This window comes from Astatotilapia calliptera, chromosome 7 (assembly GCF_900246225.1).
Source record: "Astatotilapia calliptera chromosome 7, fAstCal1.2, whole genome shotgun sequence".
In the NCBI taxonomy this organism is placed as follows: Eukaryota; Metazoa; Chordata; class Actinopteri; order Cichliformes; family Cichlidae; genus Astatotilapia; species Astatotilapia calliptera.
Window position 1 is genome coordinate 62927458 of NC_039308.1, and position 23667 is coordinate 62951124.

General features: G+C 39.6%; 1 protein-coding gene across 1 annotated transcript in view; it reads right to left on the reverse strand.

Moving 5' to 3' along the window:
* The window catches only part of b4galnt4a (beta-1,4-N-acetyl-galactosaminyl transferase 4a), a 156268-nt gene that overhangs the window by 65169 nt on the left and 67432 nt on the right, over positions 1–23667 (reverse strand). The window contains exon 3 of the mRNA XM_026176454.1: positions 6955–7053. Within this exon, the coding sequence (XP_026032239.1) occupies positions 6955–7053 (99 nt within the window). The remainder of the gene's footprint in view (positions 1–6954; positions 7054–23667) is intronic.

Below are 23667 nucleotides of genomic sequence, written 5' to 3' on the forward strand. Positions count from 1 at the left end.
AAGGTGAGCAAATGTCTCTCTGACTGCTACTCTAAAGGACAAACATGTTGGTGGAGGGTGTTGTGCTCCTTCAGTATGACACAGGTATTCGAACAGATGGCATGACCTGCGTGGTCCCCGTTTCTCTCCACACTCTGCATGGTCAACTAAACGTCCAGGACAATGACAGCAACATGGCAATTACAGTCCATGAATAAACCATGGGATGACTTTGTTTTGAAAACATGTCATTCCCAAACAGTGGGACGCCTGATTTAAGCTCACATATTTTTATTTATTTATTTTTTGGTAAATGTTCCTTTTAAAATTAAAGCAGAAAGAGACAGTTGAAAGGCTGACAGATTTAAATCTGAAAAAAGAAATGAATGAAGAAAATGGATGAGACTGTCTGATGTTCAAAAAAAAGGGGGGTGGGGGAGTGACAGATAGAGATGGGGAGGCACAGTGAGGTTAGAAGGATTTAGCAGATGGGGACTAGTCCCTGTGTAAATATGCCTTATATAAAGCTTTTAATAGATTTCCTGTGGGTTTTAAAAGACCTTTTTCGGCCTGACCTGCTCCCCCCCCCCCTCTCTCCTTGTCAAATAGCAATAAGCGGACAGCTTTAAAAGTCTCTAATTATTCACACAAACATATCCCTGTGTGGCCCTGGAGAGGCCGTGGGCTGTAAAGTAAAGGCTTTTTACTGTGGGGGGGAGGGGTCCACTTGTGTATAACTGGCTCTGTTTTGTGGGTGACAGGGAAGCAAGAGCTCTGTCTGTGCTCTGGCCTTAACATGATGCTGGATACGGAGTCAGGGAAAAGGGAAGTTGTCTTTCTCCAACGACTCTAACTTAAACTCAATCATTTTTCTCTGAGTGTTGCTTCAGGCCTCCCCTCCCTCTCTCAGGCTTCAGTCCCACTATCCCTAAAGTTGTTTCTTCTTCCCTCTGACCTCTCCATTTCTGCCTCTCCACCCTTCTATCTCTGTCTTTGTTCTGCCAAATGCTGTCAGTGTCTCGACTCTCATTCTTTAGTTTCCCTGAGCTCAGCTGTTGGCTGTCACTCCGCCACACTGTCTCACTCCATCTTCTTTTTGCCTCTCTTCTCGTTCCTCGTTCTGCAGCGAGCGATAAAATCATACTCACATTATTTGTTGGTGTATTGACAATGATACTGCCTGTCTGTGTTTTTCTTGTTTTGTGCTTTTTACACGATGGGTATAATATAGGAATGTAGAGATTGTGTCATTTCAGATGACAGCTAACTTTCTTTTATAGCTAACATTTATATTCAGTAACTGGCTAAAGAAGAGACAGAATGACTGCTGCTCTTTCTTACTTTGCTGTTTTACTTCCATTTATGTAGCTGTTATTGTTTAATCCAAAATCACACTTTTAGCAATCAAGTAAACAGCCATGGGCACTCTCAGGAAGGATTGTTTCTTCTACTTGAACTAACTAAATATTAAATTACCTCTGTCCATCACAATCATTCTTCTGCATCTGTATTTTATCAGAAGTAAGTCCAAAGTGGCTATGTGCTGGGCTACTTGTTGGGACTTATAGACTTCATATATTTAGTAGTAGGTATGGCGTCTGCTTAAATTGCTAAATACACTATCTATCCATCCATCCACTTCCGCTTATCCTTTTTCAGGGTCGCGGGGGTGCTGGAGCCTATCCCAGCTGTCTTAGGGCGAGAGGCGGGGTACACCCTGGACAGGTCGCCAGTCTGTGGCAGAGCTAACACATAGACAGAGACAACCATTCGTGCTCACATTCACTCCTGCACTCACAACTATGGGCAATTTAGAGTTCCCAATTAACCTATCCTCACTAACTGCATGTCTTTGTACTGTGGGAGGAAGCTGGAGTACCCGGGGAGAACCCACGCAAACACAGGGAGAACATGCAAACTCCACACAGGAAGACGCTGGCCTGATGGTGGAATTGAACTCAGGACCTTCTTGCTGTTTACACTAGAAAATATATTCATATTCTTAGAAAAAAACTATTATTAGCGACTTGTGTTTATACGCTGCTCTCAAGACAAAGCTGCGTTTGGTTCATTTTAAGATAAATTTCTCTACTTTTATCCTATTACGCGTGACTGTAAGTTCAACATAAATGCAACATGTTGACATGGAAAGCAACATGTAAATATGAACAACCTACAAATCTGCTCTCCTCTACTATCATGTTATACCAATGGACTGATACATATTTCAACTGTCTACATTAAATGAAAAATATGGCAAAACATATAGCATATAAACAGCAGTAATACACTGAAAGCATACGTCCGTAATTCTTAAAGTTTTAACAGTCAGTTGTGTTTAAACGCAACCTGTGCCCAGTCATCCTCTTAAATGTAAATGTAGGTATAATCTTGTCCATTAGTTTCTCTTGTTTGAATTCATTTCTTCTTCCCTGTTCATCCACACCCTGCTTAATCTCAAACTATTCCAGATATTGTACAAACACCTGGCCCACCATATGTGACAAAAAAAACCCAAAAACAAAAACAAAACAACATTACCTCTTTTGCAATGATCTGCAATTATATTCAACTTCTTTTCTCCTCATCAAGTTCCAACTATGAACAAACAAAATCTACTTTAATTGTCCATAATGAATAGATCATTCAGATATAGAAGTGTGGCACAGAGCGACTTCAACTTACTTACAAAAGTATCTGCTGATGATAAAGAGCGCTTTGCAAAAACACTTATGTTAGAGAACTGCATTAAGCTGGAAAGCGCTACAAAGTAATCAGAGAGTTACGATATTTAATCACTTCACACTGATGATTGTCTAGAAATTGTGGACAATTAAAAGGAGACAATTTTGTTCTGTTATTACTCTCCTTAAGTGGGCACCCAGCTAGGATGGTACCAAAGGCACAATGTAGAATGCTCAATGAGGCGAAGAAAAATCCCAGAGTAACAGCTAAAGGCTCAGAGAAATCACTACAGATGGTAACGTTATGCTCATGAGAATAGAGATGTGGAGAAAGAGTTGGTGTGCTGGTGCCTTTGGGCCTAGACAGCTTGCCGTCATCGGGTTTATCAAAGGGTCTTACAGTGGGGCAGCTAAAACTAAGTAGGAGATGGAGCAAGCAAATGACCCTTTTAAACATTAAAGTAAATGTATTACACAGTGGTTCAAACAAATAATAATAACAATAATCTAGAGTGGCCCAGCCCTAAAAATGATTCCAAACATCCATATATGACCTGCATTTGTTGTAAATGCTTCTCCAAAGTAATTTATGGCATCTGTCAAACATGAGGAGCAAACTAAAAGAACAAGAAAAAGTACAAGAAAAGCTACCCGATTAAGAAGGGCATTTAATCTAAAGCATCAAATACTGTATAGTACACTACTCTTATCACACCACACATTTCCCCCAGAAAGCTACATACATTCTGCGAGCGTGTCTTTCACCATATCTCCTCTCTCTCATCCATCTGGCTGAACCATCAACCCAGCAAACAAATAAAACTTTTTCTTTTTTCCATCTCTCTTCTCCGCGAGGCTCTCCCTTTCTCAAAATCTGGTGCAGCCTTCTGCTCTTCCCACTGGCAGCAAAGCACTGACAAATGGCTGCTCAGTGTACCCACTGACGAGCTTTCACACCAACTGACACTATTAATCCCTATTGGGTAAGAAAAGTGAGACATGATGTTCCTATCAAGGGCAGATTGGGGTATATACAAAGCCACTTTGCTTGCTCGCATGGGACATGCAGGACAGAAGGCATTAAAACTCAGTGTTGATACATCACAACACTGTACTATATGTAAGTGTTGAATAAATAGGGAATAATTGAACATGCACTGTAATTCTATGAACATTTAGTCTCTCCCTCTCCTGTCTCACCTTCCTCTTTCCATTAGTAATTTAGGAAAGAAAAGAAAGTGGGATAAGAACGAAGGTACAGTGAGGGGAAGAAGCACTATATGGACACAGATAATGAGAACTCATTTCACACAGTGAGAGCAAATAAAAAAATGGAAGACACGGTTTATATGATCTAGATCCCAGCCACATCAACTACTGTAATGAGGGTTTGTATAATCTGCCATCTGTCCTACAATTACATATCTTCAGTAATGCCAAAGATGTAACATGAGGGGGATGGATAGGCTGCAGTAGATATGTCAAACTGAGGAACATGAGACAGGGTACGACGAACGAGCAGCATTTTTTCTTATCTCAAACTCTTACATTTAAATGGCAGATAAGAGAAATCACAGTCATTCACCAGTTGGCATTTTGAATAGACCGAGGAAAAAAACAGACAAAATCAATAGTGAGAGGGAGACAAATATCAGACGTCTTCTCCTGCATCTTCACCTCATATTACTGAGGTATGAGGAGAGGATCGAAGAGCAGACAAAGATCTGATTTGTCCTGCAGTCTTGTCACTCCATGTGTTTCTGTGCGAAGAGACAGCTGTGATGACTGCTTCCATATGAATCATGTGTCTGTGTTGTGCCACAATATCTTCCTCACTTCCCTCGAGTGGTAAATAATAGGCTGTCAAAATCTGTTTCACCAAAAGTACAGACATAAAGATACTTTCAGCTCCACCAAGAGCCAAAAGGCCAGACGCTTTAGTCAGTCAGTCAACTTGGAGACTGTCATCCTCCACCTGTCCTCCTCAGTGCACTAGAATTGAAACCAAGCTTAATGCTTTAATACGACGAAGTTAAATCTCTGCTCCCTGTGGCTTTTAAAATATCAGTGACATGTAAAAAAACATGAAAGTTCCTCTGATATCAACTTCTACAATGGCTTAGCAGACTATTAATCCTTCTTACCATCACTTTCTTTCTGCGTGTGACTAAATAAAATTGTTTAAGAAGCTCAAATTCTCCCTAGATACATGTCAGCTTTGCTGCAAATGACTGTTTATCCATTCTTGTCTGGCTAGTGCTTGACTGCTAAAAAGTGGGGCAATTTACTTTCTTATCTATGTCCCATGTCAGTGCATTTAAAGTGCCAATGTCACCTTTGAATGAGCAAGCACGCTCGGCCAAAGATCCTCATCAAGTCAGCAGCGTTTACCTGTTGCAAGCCACACAGTTGTAAATGTATTAAAAGTGATGAAAGTGCCTTTTTTTCTGTCTAAGTTGTTGTTGTTTTTTCATTTTGCAACTGAATTTATGTGCATGTGGTTTAGGACTGCTTCTGAATGTCCATGTGACCTCTGCCAGTCTGTGACGGCAGGCATATGGCACCACTCTACCTCTGCCAGTATGAGTCTACGCCTTTGACAGTGCCAGCTCAGTGGCCCCACAGACCTCTACCATTTTGGCTGTGCACCAAGAAAACAAGTTAATGTTGGTAATTAGGACAGAAAGCTAGTGAAGAGAGCGGAGGAAGAGCTGCCGCGCTGCATGGTTTCTGACAAACTTGGCTTAGGCCTGACATAGCAGAGATAAGAAAGGATTTTTGAGTGTTGAACTTCCAAGAAATTCTTGAAATATTTGATAGAATTATGCAGGATTTCCAGAAAACTCACTGATACTAAATGACAGGGTGCTTTAAGAGTAGGCTGGAAATCAGTCAAAGAAATGCCATGTCGACGTTTAAAAGGGAGCTTTGACGCTAGTCATGTCTAATGTAAGATGTTGTGGGTGTGGATGTTGCAAAATTTATTTTCCTTCTGCGGCTGCTTTGCTTTTTCATTCCACACCATGAATAAGAAAATATGTTTGGTCAATGAAATCACTTACATGTTTGTGAATGCAAAAACATATCCTGTGATCTGCAAAATGATAAAACACAAGGCACAGGAGGAAAAAATAGAACATAATAAAGCTTCTTGCTATGATCAACCCTTGAAATCTATTTAGATTTGTGCAATTAGTCTACATGGTCCAGTATCAGACTGCCTACTTGGCTGTGGTCCTAGCTTGGCTGTTTCATATCAATGTGACTCCTCATTTTCTAAGTAGCACCGTTTTAAATTATGCCAAAACCATCACCACATTTAGATGCAGCCCCTCGCTATTCAGACAACAGATGTTTGCAGGGCATATTAAATCAGAAAAGCAGACATCATCCACATGACTGCTTTAAAAGCCAAATGAGAGTGTTTGGCTGTTTTGTTGCTGAGAGAAGTCATGACGGCAAAGATAAGCTAACCTGAGACCAGCTCAGGAGAGTCTGCTGAAATAATGCAGTTACTATAACAATATTAGGCCCATACCGCACTCAGCACTGCTTTAATCTTGCCTTGGACAAAAGATTACATGCATAAAGCTTTATGGAAGCAGCGAGAAGTCAGAGTAAAAGGCAGAGAACCTACGTGAACTGTCCACTGTGTGCTGGAAGATCATGCTGGTTTGAAGCAAAGACTTTGTAGTTAAACTTTACCCCACTTGGAAAATTACTAATTCAACACATGTCCCAGGCTACAGACACACATACATACATGCACAAAGCTATAATTAAACCCTGCTGAACAGATTACACTTCCACAGCTGCTTTCTCTATCAATAATCCACTGCTTAATACGCCTGTCTGCTGCTCCTGTTGTTACAGCAGGTGTGTCAACTACACACAAAAGACAGCAAAATCACATCACTTCAGCCATGCATGGCTTGAAATGTAATCATTATTTTGGATCAAATATTTTCATCCTGACACAATAATTTATCCTAATAATGATAAATTGCAGTTTGATGTTTCAATAATGCCACCAGAAATTGGCTGGATCTCTGTTTGACCTCAAATACCAACTGCAGTTGAAAGGACAACTGATAGAAAATGAGGAAGATATTCACACTAAGTGGCCTTGCCAAATTGAGTGGATTAATTACACAAACAGCAAAACAACCGAGGAATCACAATAGCTCTGTCTGCGAGATGCAAGAAAGGCTTTAAATTGAAGATGAATAAGTGATATGTGCAAAAGGAGAAATCACATCAAATAAAAAGGAGGGCAAATTATTTGTACTACCTCTGGTTTCCAGGGTAATTTCTTGGTGTGCTGGCTGAGGAACTTCCGAATACGGGCGTGATCTCTGCCGTCAGCCCCTGCTGTCATTGGCTCGTCATCCTTGAAAAACATACAAAAGAAAAAACAGCACTTTTAAAAATCAGTTACCATAAACCAACACCGATAAAAGGAGTCGACTAATGGCGGTCATGGATCTCAGTGGTTAGACTAAGGCCTTACATTCATGAAAGCACAAATCCATTCACCCATTCACCCATTCATCCATCCATCGATTACTGAGGTAATCTGACTCTCCAGAGGCTGCATATAACTGATATAGGAAATGAAAACACATACTGTACATCGTGAAATAACAGGAAACATCTTTATTTCCCTTCTGTTAAAACCTTGTGTAAATGCCTCCGTACTATTCACGCCTAATCCAGCATTTTGAATTGCCAAAGCCCTAATGTCCAACATACTCCAGTTATTCACCCTGCGGCCAAGATTTTTCCTCCAGGGGACTAAGCCTCGTGCTCCAGCCAGAGCACTGCAGGGCTCTTTCTCTGTGGTCTGCTAAGAGGCATGTACATGCTAATGCTGCGCTGTGACGGGTGGGACAGAGCAGAGAGGAGAGCAAGTTCTCAGCCAGTTATGAGGAGATAAAAGGCTGTGTGCCTCCCAGAGGAGGAACAAAGTCGCAGAGCTGTTAAATGAGTGGCAAAGCATCCTCCATTTAGCAGAGATGTCAAAAGAGGCACACCTCCACTGAGAAAAGCTGGAGAGGTTTTCAGCACCCCTGAAATGAGGGGCTTTTGTCGAGAAGGCGCTAGTGTTTGCAAAAGATTCAGGGGAGGAGAAAAAAAAGATTTTTTTTTTTTTTTTTTTAGAGTGGAGGAAGCAAAGAGCCAGAGCTGTCAGATGCCAAGCCTTTGATTACTTTTTTAACTTCCAAGGGAGAGAGATGAAGGAGGGCAGGGAAAATAATGATGAAGAAATGTGACAACAGGCTCCCCTCCTGTCTGTCACCAGAGGAGCGTAAAGTACCTGCTGTTTGTGGGTACCAAAAGACTCACAAACAGACTTAGTTCTGTTGCATTTGTGCATGGCGTCCACACACACACACACACACACACACACACACACACACACACACACACACACACACACACACACACACACACACACACACACACACACACACACACACACACACACACACACACCCCAACTCAACTAAGGACAAAACATTTATATTGCATCAGCTGGTGTCTCATATAAATCAAAAACAACAGGAACACAAAAAGTATGAGAAAGGACTCAGCGGTCAATCTGATGAATCAAGAGCTGTTTGAACACTAGCAAACTAAATCCCAGTGCCTGAAGCAAAAATATTTTTTGACACATTCGCTGGAAAGCTTACATGACGCTGAATCTCAAATATTTTTGCTGTTTCACAGCCTTCAACAGCAGATTAAGTTTTGTTAGTAGAACTTTAGTTATGAACCAATAACTGAAAACCTCGCTAATTAAAAGCCCCTTGCTCAGTTTTTAATGAATCCACAGTTAGACTTTTTAAACAGGCTCATCTTTAAATATTAATTTCCACAAAGCTCCATACTTTGACCAGTTTTCTTTCTAATATTACTAGGCATTTATTATGATTATTATTGAGATCCACTCATCCTTCTTTATGTTTGAGGTGTTGTTTATCTCAGCATAAAAGCTGCAAATCTCGGTAGTCTTATAGTAAAGTTTAGACCTTGGGTCGTCTCGGTGACATTGCTTATTATATGCAAACCAAGAGTCTCTTGTTCCTGACAAGTCAGCTTTAACCGTTTACAGGTGGGAGCGATGTTTGAATGATGATTAAAGACAATTCGTGTACAACACATTAGAGATTTTGTAGTGCGTGGTTACTGATTCTAATTTAAAGAGCTAATGTTTTAGAAATAACTTGAAAGAACAGACTTTACTTCTTCACTGTGGACAGTAATTCACAGGGACACAACTCAGTAAACTGCTGCCTCAGCGTGATCTAACTCAAAGTCTGCTTATCGATGCAATACTAAAAGGTACAGTTAACTCATTGACCCGAGGCTGCGCTGCATTCTTCATGAGCTGTATCTCCTTTTTTCCCCACTATAGTGTGTATTGACTTTCCACTTTGACAAGTTGTTGCTATTACTTACAATGCACAAATACTCACAAAGACTCATTATTTCAGACTTACAAATCTCATTGTTTGCTGGCACAGGGCCCAGAACCATGTTAACATGTTTTACTGATAATTAATGTTGATACTAACTGGGGCCTGTCAGATGACATTATATATTAGAAGTTGCATCAAGGCAAAACAGGAAATATCAATCACACTGATGAGGCTGCCTATTTATCATATGTTTACAACGCTATTTACCTTTTTGACTTTTACTCAAATGGAATAACAAATGATCTATTACACAGCGCACACAGATCTGCTGTGGGAGGAATGAATCACGGACATAAGGAGTTGAGTGATAGAACCGATCAGAGAGATTTTATCACTGAAATCCATCCATCTCGACTGTCAAAACCCTCGCTTTTGTGGGTGCTTGCCTCCCAGCTGTTTCCTTCCAGGCTCCACATGTTCAGAGAGCGAAATTCAAATGGATGACCTTGCTGATCCTAGGCTTGGAAAACAGCTGGGAACAGTGTCCTGGAATACCAATGAGCTTAATTAATCTGCTTTGCTAAACACAAACAAGCACCAGCATCTGCAAAAATCGGTATCGCAGAGAACGGGAAAGAGGGGCAGGGAAGTGGGGCTCATCTCACAAATCTTTTTTTTCCCCCTCCACCATCTATTACCAGCCAACTAAGACAGATTCCACAAGTCCACAAATCCTAATTTCCAACCACGTGAGACTTGATAACCACAGTGGACTAATTGCAATAAATTAACTTCTTTATTCATATTAACTGCCCCACAGGTATACAGTATGTTAATTAGCCCTAACATAATAGTAATAATTCTTCCGATTTTGCATGTTGTAGTTTCAGTGAATCAGCAGTGGCTCCTGGTAACTGATTGATCTAATTAAAATATGGAAATAGATGCAAAGACACTGGGATATGACAAGTGACTAATCACAAATTATTCATCATTTATAATAATGACAAAAACTATTTTGGGGGAATAAGAGAAAAGTAAGAGAAGTGAAGTAAGTAAAGAGAAAATGAGAATCAATAAGCAAGATAACACGGGACAAATGAAAGGTGATGAACACAAAAGAGGTCAAATATTATCAGTGGCACAATAAAGAGGAACAGGAACAACTGAGAGAAGTTTGATAACAGTGCACGGTATGTTTAGGAAGTCTAGTCCTCAGAAATCTCTCCGGCACAGCCAATGTCTGCAGTGAATGTAGACTGCCAGAATCCCCTTTACTGAACAGACCAAACAGACCACTGTCTGCTTCGTTTCTGAGGAGTACCAGATAGCTCTGTGCAGCATTACACACTCACCAGCACCGGTGATCTGTATGTGATGTGACTACAGCTGAAGAGATGGATTTTCAGTTCGCAACTTTCTGGACACACCGGGATCCATAAATTTACTGTTTCTTTCTAGCACAGTTAAACAGTAAGAGGGGAAAAATAACTTCAATTTATTTTATTGAAAAGGAAAAAAAAACTGTGCTAGCTTAATTTAAATTAACAGGGACAAAGGCAGGTTCTCAGGCCTACAGCTAGACTTTCCTCGCTGCAGTAGTAACAAAGTAAAAAAAGCACAGCACATTTTCTTATCCTTACCCAAGGCTAACTTCAACATCTAAATGATAATCTAACTTAAAAAAAGGAAATGAAGCGCCATGGGTTGGCTTGATTTTAATCTTATTCTTGTCAGTTTGTTGCTTTTCACTACTTTACATCATCATGAAGAAAAATAAAGGAAAACTGGGTCTGTGATAAACAAAGAAAGCAGCACAGGGAACAATAAGAAACCTTTGATTTTCGAAATGCTCCGCTTGACGGCTGAGGGAGATGAGTCAGACAAAAACATTATTATGTGGCTCACTTTTTCCGCTTCTTTATGCCTTAAAGGGCAATTATGCCAGCTTAACAGAGATATGTATTAGAGAAAATTACTGAATTATCACCACAAGAGTCTTTTAGGGATCCAAAAACATGTTTATGCAAGTCCTTGGACATTTTTCAAGGAGCACAACAAGGTCATTATTTGAAAGGGCCCATACATTGCGCTTCACTAACCACCAACACGCTCACTATGGCAACACAGGGTTTTTCAGCAGCGGCTGGTATAAAAAAAGCTTATGAGCTAGCGCCTGAGTTTATACATTTTTCCTCATTTGTTCTGTGCATTACAATATATTCTGTAATATTCTATAATACAGGTACAAGTATAGCAAATGAGATGTGAAGGGTAAGTCTGTCACTCACCTTTGATCCACACACAAAGGTGAATTTCTCGTGGGTGGTCATTGCTTCTCATGACAATATATCGGCAGAGAACATTGCATTTATTGTTGTAACTGCAATGCTATTTAGCTGTAAATAAAAAGAGTCAGGGACATAATTATATCTTTCTACCTATAGACAGTATATTGAGGAAACAATGCCCCGAAAGCATGTTCATATTATATAATTCATGTTCATCAAAGAGTTTAATCTTAAACTGTGAAAGCTGCCTGACCAACCCTGGCCATTTTTATAAAAATTGTGTCTATCACTAGCACATCAGCGCTGCTAGAAACTGAAATTTAATTTTGCCTGCAAACTGTCGTGGCCGCTCTGAGTGTTGGCTAATGAATAGAATTGTCCTGGGAACCACCTCGGTGATCCTGGATCAGTACTCGAGTGTGCTGAGAGGTTGAATAAATCTGCACCCTGATCTCACAATCTAGTTCTAGTCTATTTCAGTAAGAATACAGCTTTTGGAGTCCCAATACCCTTACAACCAAAATCCCTATTTCATTTAACAAAGTAGCTGGCACTGCTGAATAGAAATCAGCTCAACCAAATGCATTCAGTTAAATGATTGCAGAACAAATCCCAACCAAGAGAACCAAGGAATGCAACTATTTTTGTCTCACTGCTTGCATTATTCATGTAAGAAATTACATGCTGGTCAATGGAACAACAGTAGCAAGGCTGAGTGAGGAGGAGAAGGAGAAAAATGGAACATAAATAAGGAACGGCTGCAGCCGATAATAAGAGTGATAGAGTCAGGAGCTCCAATTCATTGGCTGGAAGATTAATGGTGCAGAGATGAATACAGCAGGGAGACAATAAGACACAAAAGGGGAAGAAGGAGGAGAGAGAGGGAGGCAAGAGAGGAGATGGACAGATGGGGAGATGAAAAACTGCAGACAGTTGAAGCAGAAAAGTTAGAGGGTGACCTGTTTGGTATTTACAGAGCACAGATTTTCATGTGATGATGTGTGTAGTGTGTGCACGCATTCATTTTTACTGAAAACATGTGTCTGCATTCATGCATCTAAATGTACAGCCAGCACAAACTGAGTAAGTTGACATCGATTTAATTTAATTTTGGTGGCTGTGTCAGAACTGTATGGAAATATTTAATTAGTTTTCACAATATAACTTATACATTTATAGCTGTTTATACTGTTATACGTACCTTTCGGTACAGCATTAGGAAAATACTCTGTGAAATGACAGTTCAAAGTGTCTTAGATCTTTATCATTTCTGTGTGAATAGTAGTTGATTAGGACAGGGGTCTTATTTAGTGAAAAAGGAGAGATCACGTGAAAGGAATCGAGAACAAACGCAGAGAGTAGAAAGAGAGAGCCAGAATCTGAGCAGGAATCCAGCCTGATGCCAAACACACTGTAAGTTTGAACAGCATGTCAGTATTTTGTTGCCCGGGCAATGAAATGTATTACTCTTCTACCATCGAGCAATTGGGAGGAAAGAGAGAAATGAAGCCACATTAGGCCTGACTTTTATGTCCAGGCTGATTACTATTGACGGGGTGTGACACAGGGCAGCTGGCAAACAGAACAGGCAAACACTCAACTGCCAATCATCGCTGACCTGCCGGGGCTCAGTCTGACCTAATCAACACACAGCCTCCTTCAGAGGTGGCCTCCTCACACAGTGATGGATATACACAGATGTACCGACAAACAATTCTGCAGTGCCATAAGGCTACAGTGATGTTGAAAGTACTGGTAAAAACAGGTTTCTTATCAAATATAAGCAGAAGGACAAAAATGTCAAAAGTGTGGATAAATAGTATTTTCCTATTCATATTTTCAAAATATGAACTTGTTGCTACATTACTTGTTCATAAAATAGAGTATTTTATCAAAAAGCACCTGGTTCCTTTCTTTGAGAGAGCACTGTTCCGCCAAGAAATTGAAAATACATGAATCACTTTCTTATAATGACACGAATGCTGAAGAAAAGGCTTTTTGTGGGATGTCGTTTGCTTGTTCCAACAACGACAGAGAGAAAAAAATATAGCAGAGGAGAAGAGTTTCAAATGTCACAGAAAAGTTTATAGAGTGACAGTACTTGTTGGATTGTGTAGATTTGCTGCCAGGGTTTTGGACATATTAAGCCTTTCCCGTACTTTGGTGGGTAATCTAATTAGGATCCTGTTACAGTAAATCCAGATGAGACGAAACAAATAGACGAAGGGTTTGTGCAAGCGGGTCTGATCGACCTTCTGCTGTCTATGTTGCAGCTTCTGTTTGTGAATTCGCTTTAAGTTCCATTTTATATTCTGTCTTTTTGTCTTACAATCTGTGCATGTCTACATCTGAAATTCTCTGCTGGTGTTATTTGGTTTTCTTACAAGGGGTAGAGTGTGATAGGCACAGAAGTGGTTTGGCAATGATGAAACAGGCTGCTTTCTAAAATGCAATGCCTGACCTGAAAACGAAAGCACTTTTCTCTCTCCGTCGCTTCACCTGTTCATGTGTGTTTGTGTGTTTAAGAATGTGAACTCCGCTATGAACTATGTGCGTATCACATGCCCAGCATCCAAATCTCAGCACATCTGCTAGATGGACATCAAAGCATAAAGATTTTAAAATGCTCTCTCCTCCCGCTTCACACAGCAAATTCAGAATGGGGTGACTTTTCATCCACGCAGCACACAGATGTATACCACATAACTAATTAGTAAAGGAAGCGCATCAAAAAGCTCAAGTGTATTATGAATGACAGATGCATCTGTGAAAAGTTTAATAATTGGATAGGGAATGTTCCAGAGTCTCTAATCTGAAAATGGCCATTTTTAAGCTCAACCACATTATCACATGGAACAGTAAGTACAGCCCTCCGTTTACACTCTCAACTCATTACATTTGGAATTAAGGGTTCCAGATTAGGTGCCAGTGATCTGAACCTCTTTAAACTGCTTAAAACTTTAACAGCTATAGAGTTTTCTCTCAGAAGGGTGGCTGTGGCTCAGCCAACCAGTGGCAAGTGGTTCCTGAGCTCCTTACTGTCACTGGGTGAAATCTCATGCAAAGAGGGTTTTCAGGTTGCTAGCACATGTGGTCTCCTGTATTTTGCATGGAAGACAACCATGTGTCTGTAAATACTTTCAAAAGTCACTACTAAATGGCCGGCAGTCAAACTTGAAGTGCAACCAGAAATATGGAAGTAAAAGTTTTGCGTCAGCACCACAGCCCACATGTTTAAACAGCACTACTTTTATTTTGACAAACAGCCTTCATTTCCTGTTTGTGTCACACTTTTCACAGTTTCCTCACTGATCAGAGAGCTCCTTGCGAGCGTTTGCAAGCAAGCACTCCATGGTGCTACAGGCAACTGTGGTAATCTGCTAGTGTCCATAGCAATGGCAGGGAACAAAGCGTCTCGGAAATATTACGTTTTCCTGTGCAATGAAGAAAAACGTAGCTTTTAGAAGACATTCAAGGTGAAAAGGGAGAAAACACTGATAAAACTACTTCAGTGTGCTTATGAAAAGCCAAAAAGACATTCAATTGATCCAACTTTGTCACACATTCAAAATGGCAGACAAGTTAATGTCACATGGTTAGCAATCACATGACCTCAATAATCAGCTTTTCTACTCGCTATTTAACTGTGTGGCCCTTTAAGGCTTAGAGTTATAGCTCTGTAAGACCTCCAGGAAAAAACAGAAGAAGAAAGAAAGTCTAGCAAAATAACCAAATTATACAAAAGAAATGATCCAACTGCAAGTAGTATATTCTATTAAGTGGTTTAGCTTTAACATGACTGCCTTGCTTTAAACCTATAATTTAGTCCACTAGATGCAGTGGACCAACTTCTCTGGCATCATGACAGGAAAAAGGCAGTTTTGTGTTAGAAGGACAACCTTCTTAGATAAGTGCTCTGGAAGATTAATGATTTGCCAGTTGGGGCCATGAAAGGGACCTGAGCTATTCTGAACTCATTGTAAAGTCTTGTCATATTTTAAATGGCCAGTGCTCTCTCATTTCCAGCATCCCTGAGACATTGCGACTATATTAGAAAAGGGGAAACTTGCTGAAAAATTTAGACAATTTTATCTCTAAGGTCGACCAGTCGATGCGAAAACAAGGTTTCCAAGGACCTCGAAATGTAATTAAAAGGCATGCAGGTAACTCATAAATGTAGGTGTCTAAATGAACTTTCAAAGAGAGATGAAATAGCAAAAAACTCACTTGCATGGAAGTCGTCCCAGAAAAAGCCTTCAAACAAGAAAAAAAGAGTTTCCGACAAGAAGATCCGAGTATAATTATAGCCTTCCAGTGACACAGGTGTGAACTAGTCATGTGCTATGGGTCTGAACCAGGGATACGGTTGTTTAGCCACAGTAACAGTGGACATTTGTGCAAACCAAAATGCTTTAAGGAAAATAACTTCTTACCAAATCTGAAACACGAAGGTGGAAATGACTCAGGGGCTGAACAGCTGACTGCTATTAGTTTTAAATCACATCAAAGACTGCTTAACCTCCTAAGACCCGAACTCTTCCACAACATGCATTTTTAATTTCTCTTTGATATTTGGGCATAATGGGACCTGATGAATGTAAAAACAAAGAATTACCAGATTTTTATTTTTATTATTATTATTTTTTTACCAGATTTTTGTTTCTAAGAAAAATAAGAGCCACATATGAGGATATTTGTTTAAAATTTCGATAGAACAGTAGCAGTATAATGTCCTCGTAAGTGGATATCAGGCCCTTGTAGAGCAAAATTAAGTATTTTGGTCTAAATAACCCAAAATGTGATGTCCACATATGTGGACACCAGGTCCTAGGAGGTTAAAGATAACGTGAAGCCAGATGAAAATGAAACACAAGCAGAGCTATCAACGGGATTCAGAGGTTCCCTTCAATACAGATTAGCACATCCACCAAGGAATGGTTAAAAGAATAAAACGAGGGCTAATCAAGGAAATTGCCAAAGGCTGAATTTCATTCTAAAAAAATTTTGGTAAAAGGTTTAAAGAACTCACAACACTTTCAACTAAATACACACAGCATGAGACAGAGACGCGTAGACAATTATGAAAAATGCATACACATAGTTATTTCTACTAAAGAGGAAATAGCTTCTGACACCACAGAAATACTTTCCTTTTTCCCAATTCTTATTATTTTTTTTATCATTACTTATTTACTTATTTTTTATTATCTGTGATTATAAGTTAAGATGTCACGCACAGAGGACCTCAACTCCTATTGTGAAGATTTTGCCCAAAATCAACACGTATAATTCTATAATGTATATATTTATTTTATTTTATACTGCTTTGAATACATTAAGCGTACTGACAAGGGACAACAGATGCGCCAGTCATCACAACATAATCAGAAGAAACTGACTGGCTCAAAATTTGATTGCTAATGCTGAATACAAACCATTACAAAGTAAATGTATTTAAATTGCAAAAAAAACCCCAAAAACAAATGCAACAGTGCAAAAATATCCAAAACCCTTTGTTATAACAACTTATTGTTTTTAACTATAAAAAGCACATTTGTAACTAGCTTCCCTAGTGATAACTGATTTCCCAGTGTCCCAGTTAACAAGTCCAGCGAGTAAACACTCACAGTAACCACCGTACTACACCAGAACACCTAACGGCATCTGAATAAAATGGGGCCATTAGTTACACCTGTATTTGACAAGTTGGAATGTTTTTTATGGGCTAAATGTGAGCTGAGCGGTGTTCTGCGTCGTGCAGCCATTTCAGCTGCAAGTTGAATTTTACCACTCACAGCTTTGTCGCCACTGTGGTGAGAAAACAGTACATTTCTGGGACTTTGGAGCAAACTTTGAAAAATAACTTTCTCCCCAATACATAAAATATTAAAGGGAGTTTGAACTCCAAATTATATTTTTCATATTTTTTTAAAGACCAAAAGAAGCCTAATGATTTATATATGAGAGTGTGCAATAAATACTCAGCACAGCTGTGTAATTACACATATCTCTGTATTTAAGAGCATCCCAGTAGACAAGACGACAATTACTGTACATCTGAAGGTCGAGCTAACAAGACATACTAACTGTGTAATTTGTGCTGGAGAACCTTTGGCATGCTGTATCTGTAATATGTGCAGCAGATTCTTTACTGCCCGGCCAATTTCTGTAACTGACATTTGTGCAGTCCAGCTTCCTCTGTCCTCCTTTAGTAGTTTCTCCCCTCTATCCATCTTCCTTGGGTAATTTTCCAGTTCTTTTCCATCTACTTTTTACTTTATTTTTAATCTAATTTAACTGATTTCCCTCCAAGTACAGAGAAAGCGAAATGAATTTTAATACAAAACCAACCCATCCCTGATTTGATATATAAGAAACCACTTATTACGTAAGCTCTTTACATGTAGTTTATGTTTGCCAACCACTCAGCATCAAATTTGCACTACAAAAAGCCCTAAACTTTCTCTCTGCTCTCTATCTCTATCTGAGAAAGACTAATTATTTTTTTTAGCTCTAGGAGCAGAGAACATGTCATACTCAGTGTTGCCTCTTAAAGAAAGCTGGGTCTGTAAGTAGCTCTGCATCCTCTCGCGGTTTGCAGACATGCGTCTGTTTCGCATGTCAGGCATCTTTAACCTTAGCGACATATTTTGAGAAACTGCTTTAGCCTTTCTCTTTCTTCCTGAAGCCTCTCTTCCTGAGAGCAAGTCAAACTGACAGAATAGATATGGGCGTGTTTGAGTAGGAAGCTGCCAGATAATAAACTGCGTCAAAACTAATGTCTCTTCAGCTTTCGCCTCCACAGCCCACTTCATCAACTGCACACCTGTTTGGAGATCTCAGATCCACGTGTTGGTCTCATCTATTACCATCTCAGTCAAAAATTAAATAAATAAGAAATCTCTAACTCACTTCCCTTCATTTGCCTCTAAGATGTTTTATGCAGCATAGTCATCTGTAAACATGCCTCATTCCCGTTTGTCACCAAGACAACAAGACAGACAAAGAGTAATTAAAATTGCCCCTGCTGCTTTGTGCTTAATGTCCCTGTCAACCCAATATAGCCTCAGAGCCACTTCACAGCAATGTGCTGCCTACATTTGGCCCAGGAGCTCTTTTACATTGCCAAGTCACACTGCAAAGTACTGAGCTGAGGTGCAATTCATAAAATTATTCCGCTCACCTGACAGCGAAAATGTACAAAATGGGGAAGCTTTTATTTTTCACAACAGTGAAATGCATCACTATTTGGGGGGGTTACAAGCTGAAGTTGTAGAATCACTTGGGCTAAGCCTTTAAAAGTTTGACAAAATTACTGCCATACCAAAGAAGAACATGTCGAAGTAGGCAACAGTGACAGAGAGAACACTCTGAACACTTTATAAGTTAAGATTTATTGTATTTGTAATAAGTGCAGACTACTTCATGCAGACAGTAGATTGGTGCAGTCTTTTAGTAAGCTCAATTGGAGGTTTTTCAAAGAGCATATGTTGTGTGAACCATGCTTTCTGTACATATCTGAAAAACACTGAATACAGAATTATAGTTTTGATATGAATGACACCTTTGATCACCTGCGCACGATTCTGACATCACTGCTTTGTCTGACTGGCTTTCAGATGTCATCATTCAGCCTGTAACTTCTTTGAAATCTGCTCTATTTTAGCACCCAAGTAGCAAACTATCAAGCAACTTAGTGGCTGGGCTATTCACTGGTGTCTGCACAAGTTAGTGGAGATGGATAGTAGAGAAAAGCGCAATGAATCTTCATCATAGCCAGTCACTGCTTGTCTCTCGCCCATATACACCCACAGTCCCAAGCTGTTCATTTGTCTTAAAGCTATGATTGTACATCTCAGACCTCATGCTCATTCAGTCCCCTTCCCTGTCCCCCTCCGTGCTTCCATCCATGCTTCTGTCTGTCCATCCAGCCTCTAGACACTCAGATGGAGGTGGAAAGGTAATTTATAGCTTATCCCAGGACACGGCATCCACCTCTATTTACAGCACACCCACATTGTTCTGGAGACCCCATCAATATCAGGCAGGTGCGTGGGTTGTAATATCATCTATCTGCAAGTGTCTTGTCAGATCAGAGATGACACGTACCATGGAAAGACACACCAGCACCTCTAGTACTGTATACAGAGACATCAAGAATCCCACACACTATAGGATTCCACTCACTCATACCCTACACACAAAAAGAGAGAAAAATGGTCTTTGATATACTCTATGATTAAAATTTCACTGTCTGCATGCAATTTATGTTGTGTTCTATGCTGTAAATGATAAAGACTGAAATAACAAAACCTATAAGAAATTCTCCAACATATATAGATGCAATAGGGATACAGAGGAGTATAAATTGGCAAACCCAATAGCTAACAGGTTTGAATCTGATGGCAGAATTTTCACGGCAGGAGAAGAAGATGACTGGCTGTGACAAAGCGGTTGCTCTGGGTCAAGGGTTGTTCTTTCAGTCTTACTCCGTACATCTGTCTCGTCACCTCTGCTTCTTTTACCATGACATGACATTTTCGTCAGAAATTTCTTCTTCTCTCTGTCAGTCACACCAACAGCTAGAGAAAAAGGTGCAAATCCTCTGAACTTACAAGTGTTTCTGCTTTGATTTTGCCCAAAATGTAATTTGATTTTCATGTAAGCTTCAATCACGCGGAAACATCTGACTAAACTTATAAAACCCAAGAACTTTTTGTCTTTATTTGAGCACATTAAGTAATCAGAAGGCTGTCTGGGAAAAGTAAGTGAACTCTAAAAACACATAAAAGCTCCTTTAGCAGCAGCAAAACTCAAAGCTTTTTTTCTGGTCTTTTGTGAGACTTGAATAATGATAAGACATTCTGGATCATTCCTTTCGCAAAAAAACGGTTTCAATTCACCATTTTGTTTTGGCTGATGTCTTGATTGAACAGCTCTGTTTGGGTTAAGCCAAACCCTGTCAGATGAGCTAAGGTTAGTTCATTTCCTTGGCCATTTAAGAAACCTATTATACTGATTTACTTTTGTCTTTTCTTTGCACCTCATAAAGCCTCTCCCAAACCTCTGGTTATGGACGGCTGCTCTGGCAGCCTCCAGTAAATTGTTTTTGCTACAATTCCCAACACTAGATGTTGAGGTCCTTAGGCAAGTCACTCAGGACCAAGATGGTTGCTTCGCAATTTAGATGTGGTTTTGATATAGGTGTGCAATGCACATTCTTGATCGATAGAAATATAGTTCAGCTTTTCTTTATTTTTTCAACTATATATTTATTTATTTATGATCACACCTGTTGGATTTGCTGTGAACTCTGCAGGATGCCCACTCTCAAGGAGAGTAGCAACTTTACACCTCCCCCATTGGTCTATTTTGAGACTAGAAGTAATTTTTTTCCTCACTTTCTCTGTTATGCATCTCTATAATACTAAGGTTTCTATACAGTGCTCTAATGTCCTGTGAAAGTTGTGGCTGAGGCAACGCACCAACCAATCTTCTGGGAAGAGCCGACTTTATCAGTAACAGGGCTCGACAACGCAGTACATTGCACGTATTCCCTTAAGCTGAGTTAGCAGAGAGATTTAGTGACATTTTCCAGCCTGGACTAAACGATTACTTAGTGTGTTTAATAAATACATGAAAACCATGTGTCATTACTTCAGTGAGAATGCGGCTATAATTGCAACTTAAGCCCTATTCACATAAAAAACAGCATCACCTCATTTTGTAATAATTACAGAAATGGTCTGTGATCTGAGCCCCAAGCAAATCTGCCCTGCCCATTATTTCTAAAGAAAAAAAAAAACAACCTCATATTATCCAACATTTTCCCAAACACTGAGGTAATAGTATTTGTCCTATTTAAATTGGCACTCGTGGTTTTCATTATTTTCCTTTCCTCCCTCTGTTCTGCTTCATTCTCTCATCACAACTATGGAGGCTGTGTGAGTACATATGAGGTCTCCTGGTAATACCAACCACACACAAGTAGGACTTTAGATGAAGGCTACATCACATTTCATGTGTAATCAATGCAGAAATTCTGGTAAACGTAAAGGGTTTACTCACTTTTGTGCAACTCTACTTGCTCTTTGCCTAGATAAAATGTAGGAGCACAATTTTGCACATAGTATAATGGGTCTTTTACCACATAGAGTTGCTTCATTATGGCTCCAGGTGAGCACGAATTCCCCATCTTTTCTGACAAAAAAAATAAAGTTTTTCTACATGAATAAGTCAGGATAGTCAGTGCTTTCACATTTTCATGCTACATTTCACAAAATAGGCATGCGAAATGATTCAAACACTTCGACATGCCTTCTTTCATGTGCTAGTGTCACAACAAACTGAGTGCAAGCCGCGATTGTACTTTTGTTGTTCTTTGCTATTGCAGCTTTAGATTATTAAAGATGTTTGGCTTTTGTGTCTTTATGAGTTGACTGCCAAGTTCCAGTTTTATCTTTAAATAACCTATAAACTCTTACATATATCTCATCTGTAAATCAGGCACATGCATTCAGATTAATTACAGTAATATAAAATACTACCTACCTACTGCAAGAATCATCTTGACCCAGAAAGTCACTTGCTGCATACAAGCAGCTCTAAACACTCAGATGGAGGGAGGTGAAAAAAAGATCAGTATAGCAGAATAACCTGAGTTGGCCTCTTTAAACTTTTAATAACTGCCACCTGTGCATTCTTATATGTTCAAAAAAGAGATCAAAGTAAACAGCAAAGAGTGTTCTTGCCAACTAAATCTGTGAAAAGTGTCTGTGAAAAGTCTTCTCAGTAGGAAGAAATGCACACAACTCAATTCTGCTCCAGAAATATGAACAAAATTGCATTTTTCAAGCGAATTGGTTGATTTCTGGCGAGCCTGTATGACAGCAGAGAAAAAAAGTGGGAAGCAGATGTGACACGTTTGACCTCTGCTCCATTAGTTTCCAGCAGTCAGCCATCTGACAAAAAAGTACAGACTCTCCTGTGTGGATGTTTTGGTTTTGTGTCATATGTCCCTGGACTATGAAGCAAAGCTGGCTAGTTAGTGTTAGTATCGGGAAGGCACTTAACGATTCTGTCTGTGATATGTGCTAATTAATGTTTGGTGCAAGCGACACCGTTTGCCTTAAAACTCAGTTCACTAGTTTATGACGAGACCTTATCCAGGACTGAGACAACACGGAGAGGGGAAAAGAAGAGATTGCTTTTATATAAAATCTTGGAAGTACAACCACCGCTTGTTAAAGCATACTTGGTGTTTCTTCGCTCAAAAATTGCTCCCACATGTGCCAAAACACTCCTCATCCAACAATTAGTCACTAAATAGTACACATCTCAGCTTTAATGCATATTTAGTGTAACAATGATGAGCATTAAATTGACCTTGAATAGAAAATAGGTCTCAAAGGGTCATCTAGCTAATTTAGTTAAACAAATCTTTACCTCTTACACACTGGCATCCAGTCATTTGTTTTCAGTTCTGAACAAGAGTGAGCAAAAGATATGTACTTGTGCTACACCATTGACTCACTGGTTACAATTAACATAGTGCTTCTCCAGACTGGTCAGATGCAAATTAAAAAAGCCAATAAAGATTGGTTTTCTCCCACAAGCTGCCATCTCACAGGAGTCTGAATGGCTACTCTGGATCCATCCCTGCCTCCCAGCCAGCAGCATTGACCCACGTGTCGATATACCTGTAAATTTCTTCTGGCTAAAGTGAGAAAAATCAAGGCAGCAGGTTGTTTAATGACAGAATAAATCCAGGAGGATGTTCAAAGCAATTGATATCCTGACAATACCATCAGACTCCAACAAAGCACTTCTGTCCACTATTGTAGCGAGATTAATAGCCTGTTTGGTTGTCCTGCTTAAGTCTTTAACCCAGGATAAGTAGAAAAACCACCATCTTGTCTTTTTTAAAGTTGTTTCATGCTCAAGGTTTGATGACAGTGCAAGTCATCATAGGAGCATGTGAAATGCTAAAATATCTGAAATACAGCACGACTGAAACCGAACTGATCATTTACCAGCGTGGCAGAGATCAAATTTGATCTGGGTTTTCTAAGATAATCAAAGCAGTGTGGCAGTTATACTGACAACTAGGCATAATATCACAAAAATAATACTATAATAAAACAAAGAAGTGGTATTTTAAAGTAAAAGCAGATCTTTTTCTTAAACCTGAGGAATGAGGTGAGGCTGAGACAATGAAAAGGCTGAGAAAAAAAGAAATATTATTTAGGCTTAAGAGACTTAGGGATGGGTTATCATATGTGCATGCCTTCC